This window comes from Canis aureus, chromosome 20 (genome assembly GCF_053574225.1).
Source record: "Canis aureus isolate CA01 chromosome 20, VMU_Caureus_v.1.0, whole genome shotgun sequence".
NCBI lineage: Eukaryota > Metazoa > Chordata > Mammalia > Carnivora > Canidae > Canis > Canis aureus.
In genome coordinates this window covers 45,264,131-45,289,382 of record NC_135630.1, presented here as the reverse complement: position 1 = coordinate 45,289,382, position 25,252 = coordinate 45,264,131, and the positions used below count along the sequence as shown (strand labels likewise).

At 39.4% G+C, this 25,252-nt stretch overlaps 1 protein-coding gene across 1 annotated transcript in view; it reads left to right on the top strand.

Moving 5' to 3' along the window:
* The first annotated feature begins 940 nt into the window (after window positions 1-940).
* Window positions 941-25,252, top strand: part of MCM6 (minichromosome maintenance complex component 6) — a 33,687-nt gene continuing 9,375 nt past the window's right edge. Inside the window, exons 1-12 of the mRNA XM_077861533.1 lie at window positions 941-1,115; window positions 5,148-5,294; window positions 7,375-7,485; window positions 8,767-9,016; window positions 11,691-11,856; window positions 12,133-12,278; window positions 13,301-13,451; window positions 16,081-16,222; window positions 20,495-20,636; window positions 21,306-21,413; window positions 22,632-22,787; window positions 24,360-24,488. Coding sequence (XP_077717659.1) covers window positions 1,009-1,115; window positions 5,148-5,294; window positions 7,375-7,485; window positions 8,767-9,016; window positions 11,691-11,856; window positions 12,133-12,278; window positions 13,301-13,451; window positions 16,081-16,222; window positions 20,495-20,636; window positions 21,306-21,413; window positions 22,632-22,787; window positions 24,360-24,488 — 1,755 coding nt within the window. The 5' untranslated portion in view covers window positions 941-1,008. The remainder of the gene's footprint in view (window positions 1,116-5,147; window positions 5,295-7,374; window positions 7,486-8,766; window positions 9,017-11,690; window positions 11,857-12,132; window positions 12,279-13,300; window positions 13,452-16,080; window positions 16,223-20,494; window positions 20,637-21,305; window positions 21,414-22,631; window positions 22,788-24,359; window positions 24,489-25,252) is intronic.

Here is a 25,252-nt window from a genome sequence, read left to right as displayed (position 1 = left end):
AGTTTTATGAGCCGAAATTTGAAGAAAATATTTATGATCTAGTACTTCCTGCATGTCCCCTGCCCCTTGAACATTAAGCTTATAACCACCAGTTTCATGCAGCAAAGGTGCAGCTCTTCCAGCCTATGGGTCCTACCCCGGTGCTACTTAAATGCACTTGCTAAGCTGCGCCGTAAAACCTCTCGAGAATTCCTTCCTGACCAGGCTAGGCCAGTGATCCCACGACAACAGGAAAGAAGAGGGCCCCCCAAGACAGCTTCTTTGGGAGAAAGAAGGGCTCTGGGACCAGGCACTTAAGGGACTCACTGGAGAAGCAGCTCCAGAGGCTACCCAAGAACGGCCAAAGAGGAGAAAAAGCAAGAGGAACGAAGTCGGGGAAAGATGGCCAGAGAGAGTAAAGAAAATCCAGAGGACCTAAACCAACAGTTGCATTCAAGGGAGGAGTCCATCAACGACAGAAACCTCGCTGATTTCCTCGGGTCGGCCCCAGCCACAGTGACTCTGCGACCCCTGCTCCCTGGTGACTTGGCACATCTCTTTGGGCTCCTGGACGGTTGCAACCGGTGATTTACGATTTCCTCCAAACACACAGCTCGGGCAGGTCTGGATCTTACTCATTTTTCTCTTCCACGGAGCCTTATGTCTACTGCTCAATGGGTATCAGTGAAACGACTTGAAGAACACCTGGAAATCCACGTGAATCCCGACGCAACCTCCTAAGCCGCGCCAGAAACCAAGCTGCCGGCCCCCGGCCGCACCGCGCAGGCGCAAAGGCCGAGCCCGCGGGGCTTCCTCCCGGTCTTTGCATTTGGCGCGAAATCCCGGCTCCGGGGGCGGGGCCGAGGGAGAAGCCGCGCTCATTGGGCAGGTTTGGCGCGAAACCCGCGAGCTCTCGCGCCACGATTGGTCGCGGCCGCCGCCGGGGGCGCGCGCCGAGCGGCAGCGTCTGCGGGGAAGCGACCGCTGGCTGAGGAGCGTGCGGGCTGAGGCCCCTCGGCGCCGGCGGCCATGGACCTCGGGGCGGCGGCGGAGCCGGGCGCCGGCAGCCAGCGCCAGGAAGTCCGCGACGAGGTGGCCGAGAAGTGCCAGAAGCTCTTCCTGGATTTCCTGGAGGAGTAAGTCGGCGCGCGCCCCTTCCTCGCGGAACTTCCCCGGGCCGCCGTCCCCACTTCCGGAGCCCCGTTCCCCGGGCCGGCGTGGGGGGGGGGGTGCGCGGCCGACGGGAGTAGAGACCCCCGCCCCCCCCGCCCCGGGCGCCTGGGTCCCGTCCTTCTGCCGTCCCCGCCCGTAAGGCCGGCGGCCCCGTCGGCCCTGGGCGCCTCGGCGGGCCCTGGGGCACCTCGGAGGACCCTGGGGCACTTCAGCGGGCCCTGGGGCACCTCGTTGGACCCTGGGGCACCTCGGCGGACCCCGGGGCGCGCAGGGTAGGTGGCAGGCTCGGCCCCGAGGGCACCCGACGGCCAGGCCGCTGCCGTGCTGGGGAGCCGTGCGCGGAGAGGACGCTCGCGGGGACCCGGGCCCGCCCGAAAGCGTCGGGGGCGCGCTCCTTCCTCGCGTCCCCCTCCCTCTACGCGCACCTCCCAGGGCCTCCCAGGCTCCTGGGCCCTCCCTCCTGCCGCTGCCGCCCCTTGGGTTTCTTAGTGCAGATGCATCACTTCTTTTTTCCTAAGACTGTGGACTTCCGAATGTCTTATGAAGTCCTCCTTTTTTTTTTTTTTTTTTTTTTTTTAAATTGTAAGACATGCGTGACATGGATGTTACATGTTATGTTACATCGACCTACAAAACTTCCCAGCTAACTTTTTTTTAAGAGTAGAGTTGAGTGGCGTTAAGGGCATACGTGGAGCTTGTCAAGCAGCCCTTGGGTGGATCGGCGCCGGCCCTCGCGGCAACTCCTGGGCTTCCCAAAAGTTGACACTCTGCGACCCCTAAACCGTCGCTCCCCGTTCCCCCCACCCTGCCCCCAGCACCTGGCAGCCTTCCTTCATCCCCCTTAGTTCAGATGAATTTCACTGTTCTGGTCGCCTGGTCTGCTTGGAGTCGTACCGTATTTGTTCTTTTGTGACCAGCTTATTGCACTTACCGCTGTAACATCCTCAAGATTCATCCCCCTATACAGCATGGGTCAGAATCTCTTTTTAAGGGTGAGTAGTGTTTCACTGTGTGCCTGTACCCCTTCCTGTCCGTTCGTTCATGGACGCTTGGTTTGTTTTTTTTTTTTTTTTCCCACATTTTTACTATTGTGAATAATTCTGTCTTAAGAGATCCTGATATATCCTGATATATTTATTTATGTTTTTTTTTTTTTGAAGTTTTTCTTTATTCATGAGAATCGCAAAGAGAGGCAGAAACATAGGCAGAGGGAGAAGCAGGCTCCCATCAGGACTCATGTGGGACTGGATCCCGGGACCCCAGGATAACAGACACCCTGAGCTGAAGGCAGACACTCAACCATTGAGCCACCCAGGTGCCCCAAGATTCTGATATATTTAAAACAATAATTTAATTTACGTTCCCTATCTCTGCCTGACAGCTATTTATCTTTCAAAGCCTAGCTACAGACTCAGACTTCCTTTGTCAAACCCTATAAGGTTTTTTTTTTTTTTTTTTTTTTTAAGATTTTATTTGTTTATTCATGGGAGACACAGAGAGAGGCAGGCTCCATGCAGGAAGCCCAACGCAGGACTTGATCCCAGGTCTCCAGGATCACGCCCTGGGCTGAAGGCAGTGCTAAACCACTGAGCCACCGGAGCTGCCCCAAACCCTATAAACCTTTAAGGCAACATCAATCCTTTCTTCCCTCAGGCTCCTAAGGCGCCATTTTCCGTTATCTCTGGTGTAACTTGCTATATCTACCTGTCAGCCTCTTTGTCTTGAATGTAAATCTCATCCTTAACCCCACCTGGCTGTCACACCATACTACATAGGTCCTCAATTAATGTTTCATCTTAACAAAGAATATAATTGTTTTCACTGCCTTGCAGTACCATACAGCTAGGTGCTAGGGATAATGATAAATAGGACAAATAATCACTGTATTTGGGGAAGGCGGGGAATGTTAACTTGCCCTCAAAATTCCAACTCTGATTTGCCCTTGTTTATGGAATAAAGTCCCAAATTCTTCACAGCTCCTCTTCCCAGTTTCATCCCACAAGCAGCCTGCCACCATCCTTCTTCCTATACCTTTTCTGACATTGCCACTTATTTATCAACACCTATAGCCAGCCAGTCTAACCACTACTGGGATTTTTTTTTTTTTTTTTGGTGATTTTGTTGTTGTTTTTTGCTTTCTTTCAAATTCTAAATGTCTTTCAAGGCTGAATTCCACTGTCCCTTTTGAAATGCTTGAGGCGTTTCTGCGTGTTCTCCTAGAGCAGAATTAGTTTATAATCCCACAGCACATTTCTTGTACCTCTTCCTTTTTTCCTCTTTATTTTATTGTGAAAAACAATAAAATACATAATCTCACTTAACATGAGATCTACCCTCTTAAATTTTTAGCTGTACAATATATTATCATTGACTTTAAGTACAATGTTACACAGTGGATCTCTTAAGACTTATTCGGTCTCATTTGGATGAAACTTTATGCCTATTTATTAGGACCTCTACATCTCCTCCTTTGCTCTAGCCTCAGGCAACTACCATTCTGCTGTCTCTGTCGATCTATTTATTTAATGTAAGCTCTGCACCCAACCTGGGACTTGAACTCCTGACCCTGAGATCAAGAGTCGCATGCTCTACCAACTAAGCCAGCCACCTGTCCCCATTCCACTTTGACTATATGAATTTGACTATTTTAGATACCTCATTCAGGTAGGATCATACGGTATTTGTCTTTCTGTTAATGGCTTATTTAGTGTAATATCCTCAGAGTTCATCTTTGTTGACACATACAGTAGACTTTCCCTTTTAAGGCTGAGTACTGTTCTGTTGTATGTGTATACATTTTCTTTACCCAGTTGTCATGGACGTTTATTTTATTGATTTATTTATTTTAAAGATTTTATGTATTTATTCATGAGGGACAGAGAGAGAGGGGCAGAGACCTAGGCGGAGGGAGAAGCAGGCTCCATGCAAGGAGCCCGATGCGGGACTCAATCCTGGATCCCTGGATCACGCCCTGAGCCAAAGGCAGGTGCTCAACCACTGAGCCACCCACCCAGGCGTCCCGTCATGGACATTTAGATTGTCTTGTTAACCTCTCTGTAGTAGGAATGTCTCTCAAGAGAGTGTCAGTCCTAGGTCAGGAGTGACACCATCATTTTTAGCTTTAAGTATCTAGGGCATAATGCTTTGCAGGTAGATGTCCAGTATATAACTATATTTAAACTGCATTTCTTGTTTTAATATTTTCCAATCTTAATTATATGTAACAATAATTTTAAAATAGTTGGCATTTTTATTACAAAATATTAAATTAAGAAATGCAGATTAAAACCTGAAGCCCACATTTTTCTGTGTTCTGGGCTTGCTGCAAAGCATTTTACAGACATTCTTCTTTAAACTTCAGAGTAGAGGCACCTGGGTGGCTCAATCAGTTAAGCATAAGCATCTGCCTTTAGCTCAGGTCATAGGCCCAGGGGGCCTGGGGACAAGCCTTGCATCTCTGGCCCTGCATCTGCCCTGCAGTGGGTTCCCTGCTCAGCAGAGGAATCTGCTAGTTCCTCTGCCCCTCCCCCTACTCATGTTCCCTCTCTCTCTCCTTCAAATAAATAAAATCTTAAAAAAAAAAAAAAAAACTTCACAGTAATCTAATGAGATAAAGCAATGTCCTAATTTATTTTTATTTCTCTAATAGGGAGGAAACCAGATAACTTGCCCCAAGTTATATAATTAGTAAAATTAGCCTGTCTGACCCTAAAACTGATAGTTTTTAACCAATACACTGAATTATGAGGCATTTAGATTATTTTTTTTTAACCACCTAAAAATTCTTTTTTTTTTTTTTTTTTTTTTTTAGAATTGTATTTATTTATTCATGAGAGGAGCAGAGACATAGGCAGAGGGACAAGCAGGCTCCCCAGGGAGCAATTCGAGATAGGGATCACGCCCTGTGCCAAAGGCAGACACTCAACCACTGAGCCACTCAGGCGTCCCTTTACCACCTAATTCTTAAATTTAATCTGACTTGCATGTATCTGCAGGTTCCAGAACAGTGATGGAGAAATTAAGTACTTGCAGTTAGCAGAGGAGCTCATCCGTCCTGAGAGAAACACATTGGTTGTGAGTTTTGTGGACCTGGAGCAATTTAACCAACAACTTTCTACCACCATTCAAGAAGAGTTCTATAGGTATGGCATATTAATCTTCTTTACTTTAAATAGATATGAAGCCTGTGAATCCAGCTTTTCTTGGACTGGGTTTGTTCATTTGGGAGGCAGAAGGGCAGCTGTCTCAGAGACCCTTTGATAGAACCAGTGGTTATTTTAGTATTGCTCTGCACTAATTTAGACCTTTGTGTACCTGAATATTTTTCACATGCAAATGTTGAAAACCTTTTTTCTATGTAGTTTTCCCAAATTTCCAGAGGATTGCTTACTTTCAGGCATTCAGTGCTATTACTGTGTCATTCATTTGATCCTTTCCTTTGCCCCCAGGAGTAGGTGTTTTGAGAAGGTGTGTGGATCCTGTTCATGATCAGGGGTGTCTTTAAAGTAATGATACCGTTCTTAAAGTTTAATCTTTTTCTGATTATAAAAGTAATGTGTATATTATAGGAAATTTAGAAAGTAGACATAAGTAGAGGGAATACATACATAACTATGGATAGTGGGATTACGTATATATTCCCACCATCCATAGATAACCATCATTAGCAGGTCTGCAAATGTGGAGTTTCCCAAGGATATTCTAGCACATTTCATTGTATTTCTGAGTATATGTAACTATTGAGATCATGCTGTGGATGTAGTCTCTGGTCTTTTCACTTAACAGTATAACATACTGTTCCATGTCATATAAAATCTCTTGAAAATATTTTAATAGCTGGTATTTCTTTTCTTTTTTTTTATTTTTATTTTTATTTATTTATGATAGTCATACAGAGAGAGAGAGGCAGAGACACAGGCAGAGGGAGAAGCAGGCTCCATGCACCGGGAGCCCGACGTGAGCTTCGATCCTGGGTCTCCAGGATCGCGCCGTGGGCCAAAGGCAGGCGCCAAACAGCTGCGCCACCCAGGGATCCCCTTCTTTTCTTTTTTAAAGATTTTGTTTATTTATTCATGAGAGACCGAGAGAGAGGCAGAGACACAGGCAGAGAGAGAAGTGGGCTCCATGCAGGGAGCCCAGTGTGGTGGGACTCAATCCTGGGACTCCAGGACCATGCCCTGGGCCAAAGGCAGACGCTTAACTGATGAGCCACCCAGGCGTCCCGATAGCTGGTATTTCTTTGGGCAGAAACTAGACATTAATAACGAAGGCTTTCATTTAATTTTTAATTGCTGTATAAAATAAAAAATATCTTTTTATGCAAATCTTTGTCCGCACTTGGATTAAATAAATGTGACAATCTGTATAAATAAAACCAGGTTAAAATAAACATTATGTACAGTTGGGAAAGAGAAATGAAGACCCAGGAGTAAGGAAAGACAGCCCTATTCCTTTACTTGGTGAACTGAGAGATAGAAGACTTGTTTCAATGTTTCTAATCATATCTGATCATCAAGAATGGTTGTGGGATAAGCAGCAGGGTTTATTGAGATAGTACACAGCAGGAAGAGCTGTATTGACAAGTGAGAAGGAGATAGAAAATCCAGGCTGGTGGTAGAAACACCCGTACCCATACCTCATACACAGGCCATGTAGCAGTTCTGTCTGCTGAAAGTAGCTCATTTTTCAGAAGCTTTCCAAATCCCACTGCTTAAATCAAGCTGCAGCAACTGCTAGGAACTTCTATCAAGACACTTCAGTCTAACCAGTCAAGTGAAATGTTTCTGCCAATGTGCTCCATGTCTTGAGCACACAAATTTCTCCCCTCATCCATTTCTTATCAATCAAGAATTAAACCTAAAAGAATATACCAGGCCAGAGACTAGTATGGGAGACTGTCTTGTTGGATCGTAAACCACCTAGATTGTTGAATCTTGGACATAAGAGTGACCTGCAGTGTGGGTGCTAAATGATTTTTTAAAGATAGTGGATTTTTGGGTATAGCATTTCATCTTCGTGTTTCTGTTGTCTTAGATCTGTGGGGTAATAGGAGAGGATTGGAAGAGGCTCATAACCCTAGACTAGGCAAATAGAGGTGTCCTGTATAGTTAAGGGTTGGTTATAGCCAGATGAAATTGTTTAGTCTAACATGAAACATAAAGGGGGCCTTGGTAGGTCTCTTGAAGATGTCATGTGATTTTTGTTCATTTGTTTGCTTTTCAGAGTTTACCCTTACCTATGTCGGGCCTTAAAAACTTTTGTCAAAGACCGAAAAGAGATTCCTCTTGCCAAGGATTTTTATGTTGCATTCCAAGACCTGCCTACCAGACACAAGTAAGAAAGCCTTCTTTGAAAAAGCAGGAATTCACCAAACAGTATAGGCATCAATTAATGATTAAAAAACTCAGGAGGTTTAGTCTTTTTTTTTATTTTTTTTTTTTTATTTATTTATGATAGTCACACAGAGAGAGAGAGAGAGAGAGAGGGGCAGAGACACAGGCAGAGGGAGAAGCAGGCCCCATGCACCGGGAGCCTGACGTGGGATTCGATCCCGGGTCTCCAGGATCGCGCCCTGGGCCAAAGGCAGGCGCTAAACCACTGCGCCACCCAGGGATCCCGGTTTAGTCTTATATGTATAAAGAGTTAGGTTCATTTATCTAGAAAGTTTGATTTTGGAGAAATACATTTTTCCAGGGAGATCAAATGGGAAGTTAAATAAAGCCATTTCTGGGGATTGTCAAATTTCAGGATAGCTTTCAGGGGACATTGGGAAAAAAATAAAGTGAGAAAATATAAAAACTGAAAACAGTCACAGAAATTGATGAATCTTTGGAAATTTTTGACAGCTTAAATGGCATGACTTAAAACATTTTTTCCTTTCAGCAGTTAGTTAAGATTTTATTTATTTATTCATGAGAGAGAGAGAGAGAGAGAGAGGCAAAGACACAGGCAGAGGGAGAAGGAGGCTCCATGCACCGAAGACTTCAGCTTCGACATGATCAGGGTTCTGGGATTGAGCCCTCCATCAGGCTCTCCACTCAGCGAAGAGTCTGCTTGTCCCTCTGCCTCTCCCTGCTTGTGCTGTCTTCTCTCTCAAATAAACTCTTAAAAAAAAAAGAAAGAAAGAAATTGAAGTGATATTTTAAAGACTTAAACTTCTGAAATTACTTGAAAAATTGCTAAGTTATTTAATATAAAATGAATTTGTGAGGTAAAGGAAATGTTTCCAACTTCTGAGTATGCCATTTCTTTCCTATGATAACTTTGCTATGAAACTAATACATGATTATTTAGAAATTGTAGGTAGGCAAAAAACGTTTGCATATAGAATAAAATGGGATCATATGTTTTATAATTACAATTTCTTTGGTGTCATTTAGTTTTTCATATTGATGTTTTTTGCTGTGAATGCATATACACTGTAATTTAGAAATGGTCGCATTGACTAAATCATTCTTGGAGAAGAGTCCAACGAGTTCTTTCTCTCTCTCTTTTTTTTTTTTGCTGTTTTTTTGTTTTAGCATAAATTTATCCTTAAATACCCTCTCATTAAAATGAAAACATTTCTTAAGTTAGAAATGAATATTTACTAATGGGACATCTGTTTTTAAATAGAATTCGAGAACTCACCTCATCCAGAATTGGTTTACTGACTCGAATCAGTGGGCAGGTAGTACGGACTCACCCCGTTCACCCAGAGCTTGTGAGTGGAACATTCCTATGCTTGGACTGTCAGACAGTCATCAAGGATGTAGAACAGCAGTTCAAATACACACAACCAAATATCTGCCGAAATCCAGTTTGTGCCAACAGAAGGAGATTCTTGCTGGACACAAATAAATCAAGATTTGTGGATTTTCAAAAGGTATTTATTTATTTTTAAAGATTTTATTTATTTACTTGAGAGAGAGAAAGAGCGTACAAGTGGGGGGAGGGTCAGAGGGAGAAGCAGACTTTCCACTGAGCAGGGAACCCAATGCAGTACTCCATCCCAGGACCCTGGGATCATGACCTAAGCTGAAAGCAGATGCTTAACCCACTGAGCAACCCAGGGACCTCTCAAAAGGTAGTTATTAATGTCTGTTTAGTTCAGGTTCAGTATATGCTAATAATTCACCTCTAGGCACTTGAAGTTATTATAAGCTTATTTAGATGATGTTAAGCATGTAAGTTGAGAATCATTATATATAACTATAGATTTAAGCCCAAAACTCTTAATACAAATTTCAATGATCAATATATAAATGTGTTTTGACCTTTAATAACTTGGATTGGAAGCTCCTTCAGACTGTGACAAAATATATTTATCAGAGAATAGATAATAAACATAAGATGATGATGATGGTGAACTAGTGTTAAGAAAACTTTGAAGAAGTGGAAACTTGTTAAGACCTCGTGTTGGTGGTTAGAGAGGAAGGCATGAATAAAAGGACAAGCAGAAATGTACATCTTTGTTTGCTTGTTTGTTTTAAATATTTTATTTATTTATTCCTGAGAGACACAGAGAGAGGCAGAGACATAGGCAGGGGGAGAAGCAGGCTTCCTGTGGGGAACCTGATATGGGAATCAATCCCAGGACCCCAGGATCATGACCTGAGCAAAAAACAGATGCTCAACCAGTGAGTCACCCAGGTGCCCCAACATGTTTGTTGATAGCAGTGATGATTATCATGATTGAAATGGAAGATCATCTGAGGGATGATTTGGTGTGAGGTGTGAGGTACTCCAAGCCTTAAAAATGTCAGGCTGGGAAATTTGGATCTATCTTGATAAATAAGGGGAAGGTATTTTCAGGAGATGTGAACTTTTCTTTTTTAAAGGAAGATTAATGGGACATTGGTGTGTAGTGTATAATAAGAGACTAACAATTAGGCACTTGTAGTTACCCAGGCAAGAGTTGGGAGATAGCAGTAAGAATGAAGATTGTGGGTGGAGCCCATCTGAGGTCCCCACAGAACTTAGTAAATCTGTGATAGGCAAAGGAAAAGAAAAGTTGCAGCAGCTCAAGCATTCAAGTATGGGAGAATGAGTACCAGCTTAAAATAATTAATATTAGCTTCGGTTTTTCATCCTTAGTGTTTTATGTTTTTATTTTTTTTTAAGATTTTATTTATTTATTCATGAGAGACAGAGAGAGAAGCAGAGACACAGGCAGAGGGAGAAGCAGGCTCCATGTAGCAGGGAGCCTGATAACGGGACTTGATCCTGGGACTCCAGGATCACGCCCTGGGCTAAAGGCAGGCACTAAACCGCTGCGCCTCCAGGGATCCCTCCTTAGTGTTTTAATATCAATCTGGGACTTAGTTTATATCAATCACATACTCTGCCAACAACTTTGGGTAAGAGGTGCTTTATATTTGAAAAAAAAAAAAAAAAACATGATATAACAACCAAATACAAAGTGTAAATCTAGATTGGGCCTTAGTTTGTAAAAAATACAAAAAACAGTTGTAATGAAGGACACTTCACAATTGAGGAAATTTAAGGATGTACTAGATAGTAGCAGATCTTATTTGTCTTGCTGTGGTAATGATACCATGTTTACGTAGCAGATGGTCTTCTAGGAGATGAGTATGAAAATAATTAGAAGTGAAATATCTTGATTTTTATAATATCTTTCAAATAATACAGTAAAGATATGTGTGTATCTAAGTAATGTTAACAGTAGTGTTGAAGTGGCATGTATAAAGTATGTGAAATTTTCCATAAGATTTCCCTGAAAATTTAGTGGAAGATGGAACAGAATAGATCTTTAGGGATCCCTGGGTGGTTCAGTGGTTTTAGTTTTAGCACCTGCCTTCGGCCCAGGGCGTGATCCTGGAGTCCCGCATCGGGCTCCCTGCATGGAGCCTGCTTCTCCCTCTGCCTGTCTCTCTCTCTCTCTCTCTCTCTCTCTCTCCCTCCCTCCCCGTGTCTCTCATGAATAAATAAAATCTTAAAAAACAAAAAAGAATAGATCTTTACATAGTTTGAGAAAGTAAGCAAGTAAAACATTTCTTTAATAAGAGTAAAAGTGAAGTTTTTATCTTTTTTATTGATTTCAGTATAGTTAACATACAGTATTATAGTTTCAGGTATATAATATAGTGCTCTAGCAGTTCCATATATTAACTCAGTGCTCATTGTGATAAATGTACTAAAAGTGAAGGGGGTTTCTTTGTGTTTTTTATTTCAAAGATTTTATTTATTTGAGAGAAATCGAGTGAAAATGGGGGGAGGAGCAGAGGATGGGGGACAAGCAGACTCTGGGCTGAGTGCAGAGCCCAGTATGGGGCTCAGTCTCATGACCCTGAGCTGAAATCAGGAGTTAGACACTTAACTGCCTGAGCCACCCATCTACCCCTAAAGGTGAAGTCTTTAAGTAAATGTCATCTCTTACCAAATTGGAAGGAGTTTTAGCATAGAAAATTTTTAAGATGAAGTTTGGCAATTGTCAAAAGTGCAAATGGTAAGAGTTTGGAATATGTCAATATTTCTGGCATTAATTTAGATTATATGGCATTTGAAAAATAATCTTTTCTCCTTGGCCATTGTTATAGGTTCGTATTCAAGAGACTCAAGCTGAGCTTCCTCGAGGGAGTATCCCCCGAAGTTTAGAAGTGATCTTGAGAGCTGAAGCTGTGGAGTCAGCTCAAGCTGGTGACAAGTGTGACTTTACAGGGACTCTAATTGTTGTGCCTGATGTCTCTAAGCTTAGCATACCAGGTCAGTAATCTTCAGCTCAAATTTAACAAATTCTCATTACCTGAAAACAGAACATTCAACTTCTAGAATCTTCATTGTCTTGTTTTTGGCTACCCATCAGGTTGAGCAAGGAAAGTATAAGATAGAGACAAATTGATTTTGCTACAAAAAATACTGTTCTGAAAAATTTCAAGGCCTAAATTAAATATTTGGATTTATAGGTTTTGTTTATTTGAACAATTTTGATTCTCAGCACCTTTGGTGTTTGAGCTGTGAAACAAACTATCATTCTTTCAGGAGCGCGTGCAGAAACTAATTCCCGTGTAAGTGGTGTTGATGGATATGAGACAGAAGGCATTCGAGGACTCCGGGCTCTTGGTGTTAGGGACCTTTCATACAGGCTGGTCTTTCTTGCCTGTTGTGTTGCACCCACCAACCCAAGGGTGAGTCTTTAGTGGAATGACCTCCTCTGCAACAGTCACAATATAGGCTTCTGAAAGTACTGAGTTATCTAGTCAGTGTTAATGGTGGCAGGGTTGGAGGGTGGGTTGATTCTTTAGGGTTTGTGTTTTTTTTTTTTAGGGTTTGTGTTTTGTGTGTGTGTGTGTGTGTGTGTGTGTTTTGTTTTTTGTTTTTAAGATTATATCTATTTGCAAGAAGAACATGAGCAAAGGGCAGAAGGAGAGGTAGAAGCAGATTCCCCACTGAGCAGGGACTCCATGCCGAGCTCAATTCCCAGGACCCAGAGATCGTTAACCTGAGCTAAAAGCAGACACTTAACCAACTGAGCCACCCAGGCGTCCCTGATTCTTTAATTTTAAAACCAAATCTTTTCATGTCTTCCTGACCTTGAAGAAAAGCCTGTTTTCATGTTTAAGAGATCAGTGCTTTAAGAGCATTGATATAAATTATCCATGATAAAATTTTTTAATTACCACAGTTCTTCTTTCATGCTCCTGGAGAAAATACAAATAGAAAAATTTAGTAATCTGGGAAGTAAACTAATTTGCTTTTTCTGTGAGTGATGGATTCCTGGCATTATAGTTGTGTAGAGCTTGTGTCTGCATCCTAATGGGAAAGCAATGAGAAAAAGTTTGGAAAATAGTCCAGTATTGGAAGAAGATGGGTGAATGTAATATTCTGTTACTGCATGTTCATATCAGTGATTAACATTTTCTTATGGCTCATCTCTTGAGCATTCAGATTCATTTAGATAGCAATATAAAACAGTGGTAGCTTTTTTGTTTTTAATTCACTGGAGAGAACAAACTGTAAAGTATCTCGATTAACTTAGATCTTACTAGTTTGGGGGATTTTTTTTTTTTTTTTTTTTAAACCTTTGTAGTCAACAGATTCTGAAGTTGAAATCCCAGGCTGGTTTTTGTTTGTTTGTTTATAATGAAGCTCTGTATCACTTTCCTTTGTTTTCATGCAAGTGTATTTTCCTTTGTCCTCCACCCTTCAGTTTGGAGGGAAAGAACTCCGAGATGAGGAACAGACTGCTGAGAGCATTAAGAACCAAATGACTGTGAAGGAGTGGGAGAAAGTGTTTGAAATGAGTCAGGATAAAAATCTGTACCACAATCTCTGTACCAGCCTGTTCCCTACTATACATGGTAAGAGTTCCTTCCATTTATGGCATAAGATTGAAATCAAGATGATTAAAAAAAATAGCAATAAATACTTAATGTTCACTATACTAGAACCTCAAATTTTTTTTAAAACAGCAGTAAGTGATTTCTTACAGCACATAAAGCAGATCCAAAGGTTTTTTAGTGGATTTACAAGGGATATTAAAAAGTCATTTACAATAGGACAGATACTACATGATTCCACTTAAAGTGAAGTACCTAGAATAAGCAAGTTCGTAGGGACTCAAAGTAGAAGGAGGTTACTAGGGGGAGGGAATAGGGAGTTAGTATTTCATGGATAGTTTCTGTTGGGAATGATGAAAAGTTCTGGAAATGGATAAGAGTGGTGGTTATAAAATATAGTGTAATTAATTCCACTGAACTGTATATTGAAAAATGGTTGGAATGGTAAGTATTTTGTTATGTATATTTTACCCTGGTTTTTTTTTGTTTGTTTGTTTGTTTTTTATTTATGATAGTCACACACAGAGAGAGAGACACAGGCAGAGGGAGAAGCAGGCTCCATGCACCGGGAGCCCGACGTGGGATTTGATCCCGGGTCTCCAGGATCGCGCCCTGGGCCAAAGGCAGGCGCTAAACCGCTGCGCCACCCAGGGATCCCTTTACCCTGGTTTTTTAAAAAGAAATAAGTCATTTAGTCTTCTTTTTCTAGCTTTAGGGTAGAACCGTACTTAAGTACATTATAATGTGCTAGATTAATATCCTGATTTTTTTTTTTTTTTTTAATTTCAAGAAGGAAATTCTTGATGTTTCTTGGCTATATGTACTATGTCTATACCTTCAGTGGTTTCTTTATGGTTTTCTTGGCTCTCAGTTGCTAGTTGCTCACCATTATTTAACCTGTTTTTTGGAGTATGTGACTAAAGTTTCAAGCCTCGTGCTTTACCCTTGCTTTTTCCATCCTTTCATAGTGAATTATGACAGGAACTCAGAGGGGTTATGGGTATTTCTCATATATATTTTTTTAACTATTTAAAAAGTAACCTATTTTCTATCTAAATATTTGGCCAGTGACATTGAACTGAAATCCTTTATATTAATAATCCTTTATGAATTCTAGAGTATCTTCCCTTAATTAAGTGTTCAAATTTTGATCCAGCTCTACTCCCCACCCAGAAACTTAATCTATTTCTGCATAACAAATTACCCCAAAACTTAGTGGCTTCAAACAGCAGTGTCTCTTACAGTCTGTGGGTCAAGATTTGAGAAAAGTTTACTTGAGTGGTTCTGGCTGAGTGATGCCTACTCAGTCTTTGATGAGGATACAGCCAAGACATTAGATGAGGCTGCAATCATCTGAAAGCTAGGCTAGGCTGAAGGATTTACCTGTTAGTGCTGGTTATTAACTGGAAACTCATTTTTCTTGCCACATGAATCTCTTCCGCAGGTCTGTTTTCATGTTCTCACAACACAGCAGCTTCTTCCTCTAGAGTGTGTGTGTCTCCAAGAGAGCAAAGCAGAAGGAAATAAAATGCTTCTCAGGACTTAGTCTCAGAAGTTAAGCACCCTCACTTTACCATATGCTATTTTTTTAGAAGGAAGTTATAATAAAGTCCAGCTATTCCCTAAGGAGAGGAAAATTAAGCTCTGTTTTCAAGTGAGAAGATTTAAACAATTTGTGGACTATTTAAAAACCATGACACTTCCTGACACATTTATTTCAAAGATCATAAGTCAAAGTTTGTTTGTGAAATGGATTTTTTTTCTCTGCCTTTAAGGGATGGTTTGCCCAGCACTTAGTTGATAGAATTCACAAAAAGTCATAATAATTAGCACAGAAAAAAATTTTTAACAGCACATATTTAAAGATCCAGTTTTTTTTACTATACATTTCCTTTTCATGTAGGATTCATAAACAGCTTGTAGAAGAAACCATAGATCACATTCAGTATCTTATCTAATCCATAGCAGTTCATTTAGTGAGTTTATATTCAACACTGTTGGTGATACAAAAGAAGTAAATCGTGTATTGTTTCCTCAAACTCTTGATACAACAATAAATTCTATTAGAATTTGCAAATACAGTGTGCTGTGGTGGACATAGTTTATTTATGGAGTTATTTGAGAAGTACTACATCAGGAAAGACTTTGTGAGAAAGTAGGACTTACAGACAAGGAACGGCTCTTAGGATGGTGAGCATCAGCATCTGTGCCATCTGTGGTGTATAGGTGAGAACATTGGGATAGTGGTTAGGTGGCTTTAAGTTTTACGAAGAAGAACCAAGATTAGAAGCCAGGTATTTTTACTTCAGTCTTACACTTCACTTCTTTCTAGAGCTTTCTTGGCTCTAGGTCGGTAAACATGCCTTATAGTCATTTTTGAAATTGTTTAACCTCATGTTGAAAAATAACCTTGCGGGATCCCTGGATGGCGCAGTGGTTTAGCGCCTGCCTTTGGCCCAGGGCGCGATCCTGGAGACCCGGGATTGAATCCCACGTCGGGCTCCCGGTGCATGGAGCCTACTTCTCCCTCTGCCTATGTCTCTGCCTCTCTCTCTCTCTCTGTGTGACTATCATAAATAAATAAAAATAAAAATAAAATATTTAAAAAAAAAAAAGAAAAAAGAAAAATAACCTTGCGTTTTCTTTTTAGGCAATGATGAAGTAAAACGGGGTGTCCTGCTGATGCTCTTTGGTGGTGTTCCAAAGACAACAGGGGAAGGAACCTCTCTTCGAGGGGACATAAATGTTTGCATTGTTGGTGACCCAAGTACAGCTAAGAGCCAGTTTCTCAAGTAAGTGTTTGCCAAGGTAGTACATTGGAAAAAACAGTATGCATAGTTCAGGCTTTCTGTGCTAACAAGAATGCAGTGTGCCTTTATTAAAGCAGCAGTATAAATTACAACTGTTGAATATATAACTTGCTTATATTAAATTACCTTAATTTGGTTTTGTTTTTGTTTTTTAAGATTTTATTTATTTATTCCTAAGAGACACAGGCAGAGGAAGACAAGCAGGCTCCTCACAGGGAGCCCGATGTGGAACTCGATCCTGGGACTCCAGGATCACGCCCTGGGCTGAAGGCAGGCGCTAAACTGCTGAGCCACTCAGGGATCCCCTTACCTTAATTTGTTTTAACAGAATGTAATAACATTTTACAATTTTTTTTTTAAGATTTTATTTATTCATAGAGACACACAGAGAGAGAGAGAGGCAGAGATACAGGCAGAGGGAGAAGCAGGCTCCACGCATAGAGCCTGACGTGGGATTCCATCCAGGGTCTCCAGGATCATGCCCTGGGCTGCAGGTGGCGCTAAACCACTGCGCCACCGGGGCTGCCCACATTTTACAATTTTTTAGAATAGGAAAAAAAAAATTTTAGAATAGGGAAAATTTACCTATAATTCCAATCCCATTTTGAGTTGTCTTAATCCTTGTATAATACCTTTGTGTAATCTTTTTAAAAGTTTTTCAGTATGTGAATATTTTCATGGTAATAAATCACAACATATTTTAATTTTAATTTACCCTAAATATGTTTCCTTATTTTCACATTTTTTATTGGTGTACTGTAACTTACAAAATTATTTTCCTAGCTTGCCTTCATTTATTTTAATGATTATGGATGTCGGTACAGTGAACATCATGATTTGTATAAAATTTTGTTTTGTTTTGTTTCCTTTGGGAAAATCCCTAAGCATAGGATTGCTGAGACTAAGAATACAAACATTTTTAAGATTCTTATATAGAACATGCTTTCCAATAGTGCAACAAGGATGAGATGTGTTATGCTAACCATCAGCATGTATACTACTTTGGCAATTTTCACCTATTTTTAGAAGCTATAGCAAATATTTGCTTACTTACAAACTTAAAAGAAACCTAGAGGTCAAAATAGTAGCAACTGGTTTTGAAATACTTGCTGTGTTCTTGGTACTGTGTGAGTGTATGCATCTTGTGTTAGCAGCACTCAGACAGGCACGTAATATAATCCTCTTTTTTGAGGGAGGCAAACAGAACTCTGAAACTTAGTTCCTTATCCATCTTCTCATAGCTAATAGGTGACTGCTGAACCACGTGTATTAGAACTCATTCGTATCTGATTGCAAAGCTGTGCTCTTCATACTATATCAAGCTGCTTTTCCTTTGGGAAATTTGTAACATGGCACTGTTCCAGAAACATTTTTAGTTGATTTGGAATTTTATAACTAAATATTATTTCCTTCACATATATCAAGGACTAGGCTTTAGATTTGAAAATATCCTATGTTGAAAGAGATTATCCTGGAGCGTCTAGGTGGCTCAGTTGATTAAGCATCTGCCTTCAGCTCAGGTCATGATTCTGGGGTTCTGGGATAGAGCCCCACATCCTCCAGGAAGCCTGCTTCTCCCTCTTCCACTACCCCTGCTTATGCTTGCTTGTTCCTTCTCTGTCAAATAAATAACATCTTTTAAAAGGTGGGGGAGGGAATTCTCTCTTCATTTCCTCTGTTCCCACCAACCGCTTCCTATCCACCACCACAAAAAGATATGCTATAATATTGCTGCTAATTCTGGTAACAGAATTATATTATACATGATTATTTTATTTTATTTTATTTATTTATTTTTTTATATATATATATTTTTTAAGATTTTTATTTTATTTATTTATTCATAGAGTCAGAGAGAGAGAGAGGCAGAGACACAGGCAGAGGGAGAAGCAGGCATCATACAGAGAGCCTGATGTGGGATTCGATCCAGGGTCTCCGGATCACGCCCTGGGCTGCAGGCGGCGCTAAACCGCTGCGCCACCGGGGCTGCCCCTATACATGATTATTTTAGAGAGAAATAGCCTTTTATATCTAGTGGGTCTTTTAGCATCTTTATTGCAATATATTTTCCATATCATAAAATTCACCTCTTCTAAGTATACAATTCAGTGGTTTTAGTATATTCGCAGAGTTGTATGACCATCAACATACTGGGTTTACAACATTTTCATTACCCAAAAAGAAATCCTGTACCCTCTAGCAGTCCTCATTTTCCTCCCTGACCGTAGGCAACCACTAGTCTACATTAGTGTCTCTATCTTGACATTTCCTATAAATGGAATTATATACTATGTGATTCATTGTCACTGGCTTCTTCTGCTTAACATTATGTATTCAGGATTCAGCCTTGTTGGAGCATACCAGTACTTTCTGTTATTGCCTAGTATTCTATCATATGTATTTACCACATTTCATTATCTATTTGTCAGGGATGCCTGGGTAGCTCAATAGTTGAGTGGCTGCCTTTGACTCAGGGTGTGGTCCCAGAGTCCCCAGATCAACTCCCGCATCAGGCTCCCCATGAGAGGCCTGCTTCTCTATTTTTGTAGTAAGTTTTAAAATCAGAAAGTGTGAGTCATCCATCTCTTCTTTTTCCAGATTGTTTTGGCTATTCAGAGTAACTTGAGTTCTTGCATGAATTTTATTTTATTTTTTACTTAAAAAAATTTTTTTTTAGAGAGCACACATGAGTGATGGGAGGAAGAGGAGAGGGAGGGAGAGAATCCCAAGCAGGCTTCACACCCAGAGTTGAGCCTAGTGCAGGGCTTGATCTTACAACTCTGAGATCATGACCCAAGCTGAAATCAAGAGTTGGACACCAATTGAGCCACCCAGGGCCCCCCCACATGAATTTTAGGATCAGCTTTGTCAGTTTCTACAAAGAAGGCAATTGTGATATTAACAGAGATGGTATTATTCTTATAGATCAACTTGAGATATATTATCTTTTTAATAATTTTTAAGTCTTCAGATCCATGAACATGGAATATCTTTCCATTTATTTAGGTTTTTATTTTTTTTCAACAGTATTTTGTTATTTTCATAGTATAAACTTAGTGCTTCTTAAATTTGTTCATAAGGATTTTACTCTTTTTCATGCTGTTGTAAGTAGAACTGTTTTCTAATTTTCATTTTTGAGTTTTTGTTGCCAGGATATAGAAATACAATAGATTGTTGATCCTTTATCTTATAGCCTTACAAGAACTCATTTATTCATTTTTAGTGGATTCCATAGGATTTTCTATCAGGTCATGTTATTTGCAAATAGTGATAGTTATTCTTTCTTTCAAATATAGGTACCTTTTTGTTTTCTTGTCCTGGCTAGACTTTTCAGTATAATGTTGGATAGAAATGACAAGAGCAAACATCAGTGTCTTGTTCCAGAACCTAGGGAGAAAGCATTCAGCCTATTACCATGAACTATGATGTTACCTATGGGTTTTTTGAAGATTTTATGTATTTATTTATGAGAGACACACAGAGAGAGGCAGAGACATAGGCAGAGGGAGAAGCAGGCTCCATGCAGGAAGCCTGATACGGGACTCGATCCCGGGACTCCAGGATCACACCCTGAGCCAAAGGCAGATGCTCAACTGCTGAACCACCCAGGCGTCCCAAACCAACCTATTTTGGAATAAATCTCACGTCTAGTTTGTCTTGTTTTTTAAGTGCAAGGCCTTCTAATGGATCCATTGTTGCCAAACTATTATTAAAGCCTTCTTTTAAAATGATGTTCTTGGGATCCCTGGGTGGCGCAGCGGTTTGGCACCTGCCTTTGGCCCAGAGCGCGATCCTGGAGACCCGGGATCGAATCCCACGTCGGGTTCCCGGTGCATGGAGCCCGCTTCTCCCTCTGCCTGTGTCTCTGCGCCTCTCTCTCTCTCTCTCTCTCTCTCTCTCTCTCTGACTATCATAAATAAATTTTAAAAATTAAAAATAAAATAAAATAAAATGATGTTCTTGTCATGTATGAACTTCATCTTCCACTTGACAGGAGTGGGTTTAAATTGACTTCAAAGCCCAAAGGGAAAAAAAAATAATAAAAATTTTAAAAAAATTTTTAAAAAGCCCAAAAGAGATAAGACTTTCTATTTAGTTTGTGACATACATCTTTATGAATTGCTTATGCCTAATGCCTCTCTCACGTGTTCTTTAAGAAATTTTAATTCTTGATTGACATAAGCCCTACCAGCTGACATTTCTAGAAAGTATGCTTTGTAGTCATGCGTTAATGAATATAATAACTTTGAATAGGCACGTGGAGGAGTTCAGCCCCAGAGCTGTCTACACTAGCGGCAAAGCATCCAGTGCTGCTGGCTTAACAGCAGCTGTTGTGAGAGATGAGGAATCTCATGAATTTGTCATTGAAGCTGGAGCTTTGATGCTGGCTGATAATGTAAGAAGAACATTTTATACTTTTGGTTATAAAGAAATCAGAATAGCCTCCTCTTGATCAGCAAAGGCCTAGAAGTTTCTATTAATAAGATATCCTTTTTTAAAAAACCATTTTTAGTAAATAATTCATAGTTTCATTAATCTAGAATGTATTGCCTGCCCAGAGTATGTGTGTTTGCTGTGACTAGTAGTTCCCAGCATTTTTTCCTTTCCAGACCATGACACCTCTATGAGTATGTCTGTTGCACTTTACATGTATTTGACATGAGTATGTTAGATCTGTAAAGGCATGTAAGCTGTAGCTATACGTTTATAGATGTTATGTTCCAAATTTACCCTTCATTTTCCCAGCCTAAAATCAATGCTGAGGTGACCCAGAGTATTTGACCTAGAGATTTACACAAGGTTTTGATGTTAAATAAAAATGCAGTAAGTACCTGTATGTTTTTAATCTTGCTCTTGGTTTAAAATGAGCCAACACATATGGTTCCTTCTAGCAATGGAATCTGACGAACTAGCCTACTTTAGTAGAGGAAATGAAGGAATTAAGATTGCTTACTTACCTACCTTAAAGTTGTTTAGAGAAAAGGTCTCTGGTAGCAAACTTAAGTTTATACTTGCCATTTGGCATCTCAAAGGCAGTTTCTTATGCTAATTTTTTGGTTACAAGGGTGTATGTTGTATTGATGAATTTGATAAGATGGATGTGCGGGATCAAGTCGCTATTCATGAGGCTATGGAACAGCAAACCATCTCCATCACTAAAGCAGGAGTGAAGGTATGTGTATTCACTTGTTCTGCTGCATCATGCCTTAACCTTAAAGATTAGTGTAGCTCTCGAGATGTTCACTTGGATAAAATGCATTATTTCAACATAAAATGCTGATCATTGAAATGGGAAACAGCCCTGAGGATTATTAATCCATATTCTAGGAGCTTTTTAGGGTACTATGAAAATGTGTTGTAATGACAGAAAGTAGAGGAAGTATTGGTAAAACTTTTAGCATTTCACTTCCCAAAATTTCCACAAAGCTTCTATATTCTTTGATAATGTGTACTACCAGTTGTAACAAAAAATAATCAAAGTCAACATTTTTAAAATGAAAATAATAAGTACAGTATTGTAACCAACATTAGAGAGAAACCAAACTTTTTAAATAATGTATTCAAATAGGTAAGGAAAATTTAAGTAGTAGAAGAAAATATATATTAAAAGGTGAAATCTTCTCCTGCAACTCCTATCACCAATAAATTTTGAGAGTGCTGGGGCACCTATGTGGCTCAGTCACTTGTGTCTGCCTTCAGCTCAAGTCATGATCTGTGGGTCCTGGAATCAAGCCCCACATCAGCCTCCCCTGCACAGTGGGGAGTCTGCTTCTCCCGCTCCCTCTTCCCTCCTTCCTGCCACACTGCACCTGTTCTCTCATGCATTCTCTTTCTCAAGTAAATAAATAAAAATCTTTTTTAAAAACTGTCCAGAGTTTCTATTAAAGTTACAGCCCTTTCAGAAGTTTTTCATACGTAAATAAGCATAATGCATGTATTTTATTTAGTTCTTCATTTAACTTCATAATTTTATTTTGGCAATCTTTCTATACCAGCACATGTTAGATCCATTTTTATTACCACATGGTTTTCGAGTCTGTGTTCCCTGTTTTGGCTCATTTGACTCCCATAGAGTGATATTTGGTCATTTTCAGCTTTTTTATTAGAAGGCATATTAACAAAAACATCTTATCACATGCATCTTCTAGCTACAAGATAAAATTCCTAACAACAAATTGCTGGTAGTATGTCATACCACCACTGTTACATGGGAGTGCCTATTTGCTATATGCATTAGGAGACTTTAATTTTGATGATTCGGTAGATGAAAAATGCCTTAATATTTTGTTTTGCGTTTAATTATGAATAAAATCAAGCATTTTGTCCTATGTTTATTTGGTCCATCCAGATGTCTTTTTAAACCTGTAACAATGATTTCTTTTGTGATCAGGCTACTCTGAATGCCAGGACATCCATTTTGGCAGCAGCAAACCCAATCAGTGGACATTATGACAGATCAAAGTCGTTGAAACAAAATATAAATTTGTCAGCCCCCATCATGTCCCGATTTGATCTCTTCTTTATACTTGTGGATGAATGCAATGAGGTAACTGTGAGCTGTCACTGTTGGCTTCCTTTGTTATTTCCAGTTTGAATAACTAAGGGAGACAAGGCTGTAGGATATACTGCTAAATAGCTGGTACATGTGTTTGCACTGACTTTCATTTCTCTCAGAATGGCACAGGATTAGGCAAAAGGTTTATTAAGCAAATCAAAACAAAGTCACTTGAATAGCTGGTTCCACTTAATTGAGTTGAGGAATATTGAGTTTTTGTTGTTTTCATTACTCTTTTTTAATTCTCAAGTGATAAAAGGAAATACTTTACAGTTAACTCCCAGCCGTACTCTTAAAATTTTTATAAGAATTTTTTTAGGGGAAAAAAAATAATTTTTTGGATTTTTTTTTTCCAGTAAGCTTGGAAAAAATTGGGATACCAAAGAAATTTTCCCCCCAAATCATGAGTCATTTATATCCCTATATCTTCCTATCCAGTTGATGAATGTATATCACTCTTTTTTCCTAATTATGTAACAGTTTTAAGGTTAACTATAAACTTGTGGATTTACTTGAATTCTAACATGTTAGTTATTAAAGTTATTTATATCTATACTTAAATATTCAGCGATATTGGACAGTTCAGATGTACACAGTACAAAATGGCATTATATGGGAAATAACATTCTAGGCTAGTCTGTTCATTACTGAGCATGAAAGTCCTACATTATGTTAGGCAACTCTTGCTTATAGTGAAACTTTATTATCTAAATAAAAGCTGCCTTCCATTTTGTGAATGTTTGTGGGGTTTTTGGGTTTTTTTTGTTTTGTTTTTTTCTCTTCACAAATCCATATAAATATACAACCCAGTCCTCTCCTTTCCCCATTTCCACCCTCATAGCTGGGAGTTGTCTGATTTTCATGTATTCCTGTTTGTACATGATTCTTTCGTTTTTAAGAGTTTTAATTGGTAATAATTTTAAACCTAAAGAAAAATTACAAGATATCTAATAGTGTATGTAACATTTGTGTACCCTTTATTCACATATTAACATTTCTCCATATATCTGTGGCTTTTTTTGTACCATGGGAGAGTAAATTGCATATTTTAGTGATTTTTTTTTTAAATGTTAATAATAATTCTCTGATTATCTTCATATATTGACAAGTGGCAATACAATATTGTGGCTAAGACCATGAACTCTGAAGCTAGGCTGTTCAAATCCTGGCTCAATTTTGTGTTGTGATGTAAGACAAGATATTTTACCTCTCTGAGCCTCAATTTAGTTATCTGTAAAATAAGGCTAATATTACCTACCTAATAAGATTTTTGTAAGGGTTACATAAGTTAAATGCTTCTAGACACACTTATGGCAATAGAACCTGGCATACACTGAGCACCCTAGAAATCTTAATTCTGCTATTCTTATTAGAGTCAGTTAATTCTTTCGAGAATATTCTTAGAGTGAGGCGAAGGTATGCATTAAACTTGGTAACCATTGATACATCTTTCAGTGGCATATTAGAGCTTGTTTTTAGCTATAAGTAATTTATTAATGCCAAGGATAATCTGGAGTAGATATCATTATGACTGATCAAAGTGATTTTCTTCTTTTAAATTAGGTTACAGATTATGCTATTGCCCGACGTATAGTAGATTTGCATTCAAGAATTGAGGATTCGATTGATCGTGTCTATTCCCTTGATGATATTAGGAGGTATCTTCTCTTTGCAAGACAGTTTAAACCCAAGGTAACTTGCCATTTTGTCCTGGAATAGGGCACTTAGAGGGCAGTAAAGGATCTTATGAGAATTAACTGAACCTATACTTGTTTAGGGTTTTTTTTGTTTTTTGTTTTTTGAGGTTGTTTTGAGAAAAAGGTTTCTTTGGAAAGTTGAGGGAATTTCCTAAAAAAAATCTGAATAAATTTCTTTTACTTGTTAGGTGCTAATAAAAAGATTTTATGAGTCAAGAATTTTGAATCATCAAATAAAGTAGGACATACTTTTATTTCAGCTATTATTCCTAAGAATCTTAAAATTGTGTGAGTTCAGATCAGTAGTCTACTGAATGTCCTTGAATCTTTCTCTAAGGAAGATTTGTATTCCTTTAGGTCATTGTAATGAACATGGCTTAATATTTTACAATAATTGATATAGTTCATTTAATTTAATCTCTACTGGATCCAGGACATTTATTTTTAAAGTAAAATTTGTAATCCATTTGTTCCATTTAACATTTTTCTAAAATAGAATTTAAAAAAAAAATTGATTCTGGGTGAGGTTTTTGCACTATTGTCTGGCTCAACTTTTGGATTTTAATTATCTGTCACCTTCACTGATTATCCATAATATTGAGGTTGATTCTCACTGTCCTGAAAGAAGCTTCGAACCCTATTTAAAGCTAAGGACTATTGGTTACGTATGTGTAAGGTGGCTTTCATTCTCTATGACTGTGTACTGGTCCTTCTGTGACCTTGGCATGCTTCCCTAATAGGAGGAGTTCCTCGTTCTGA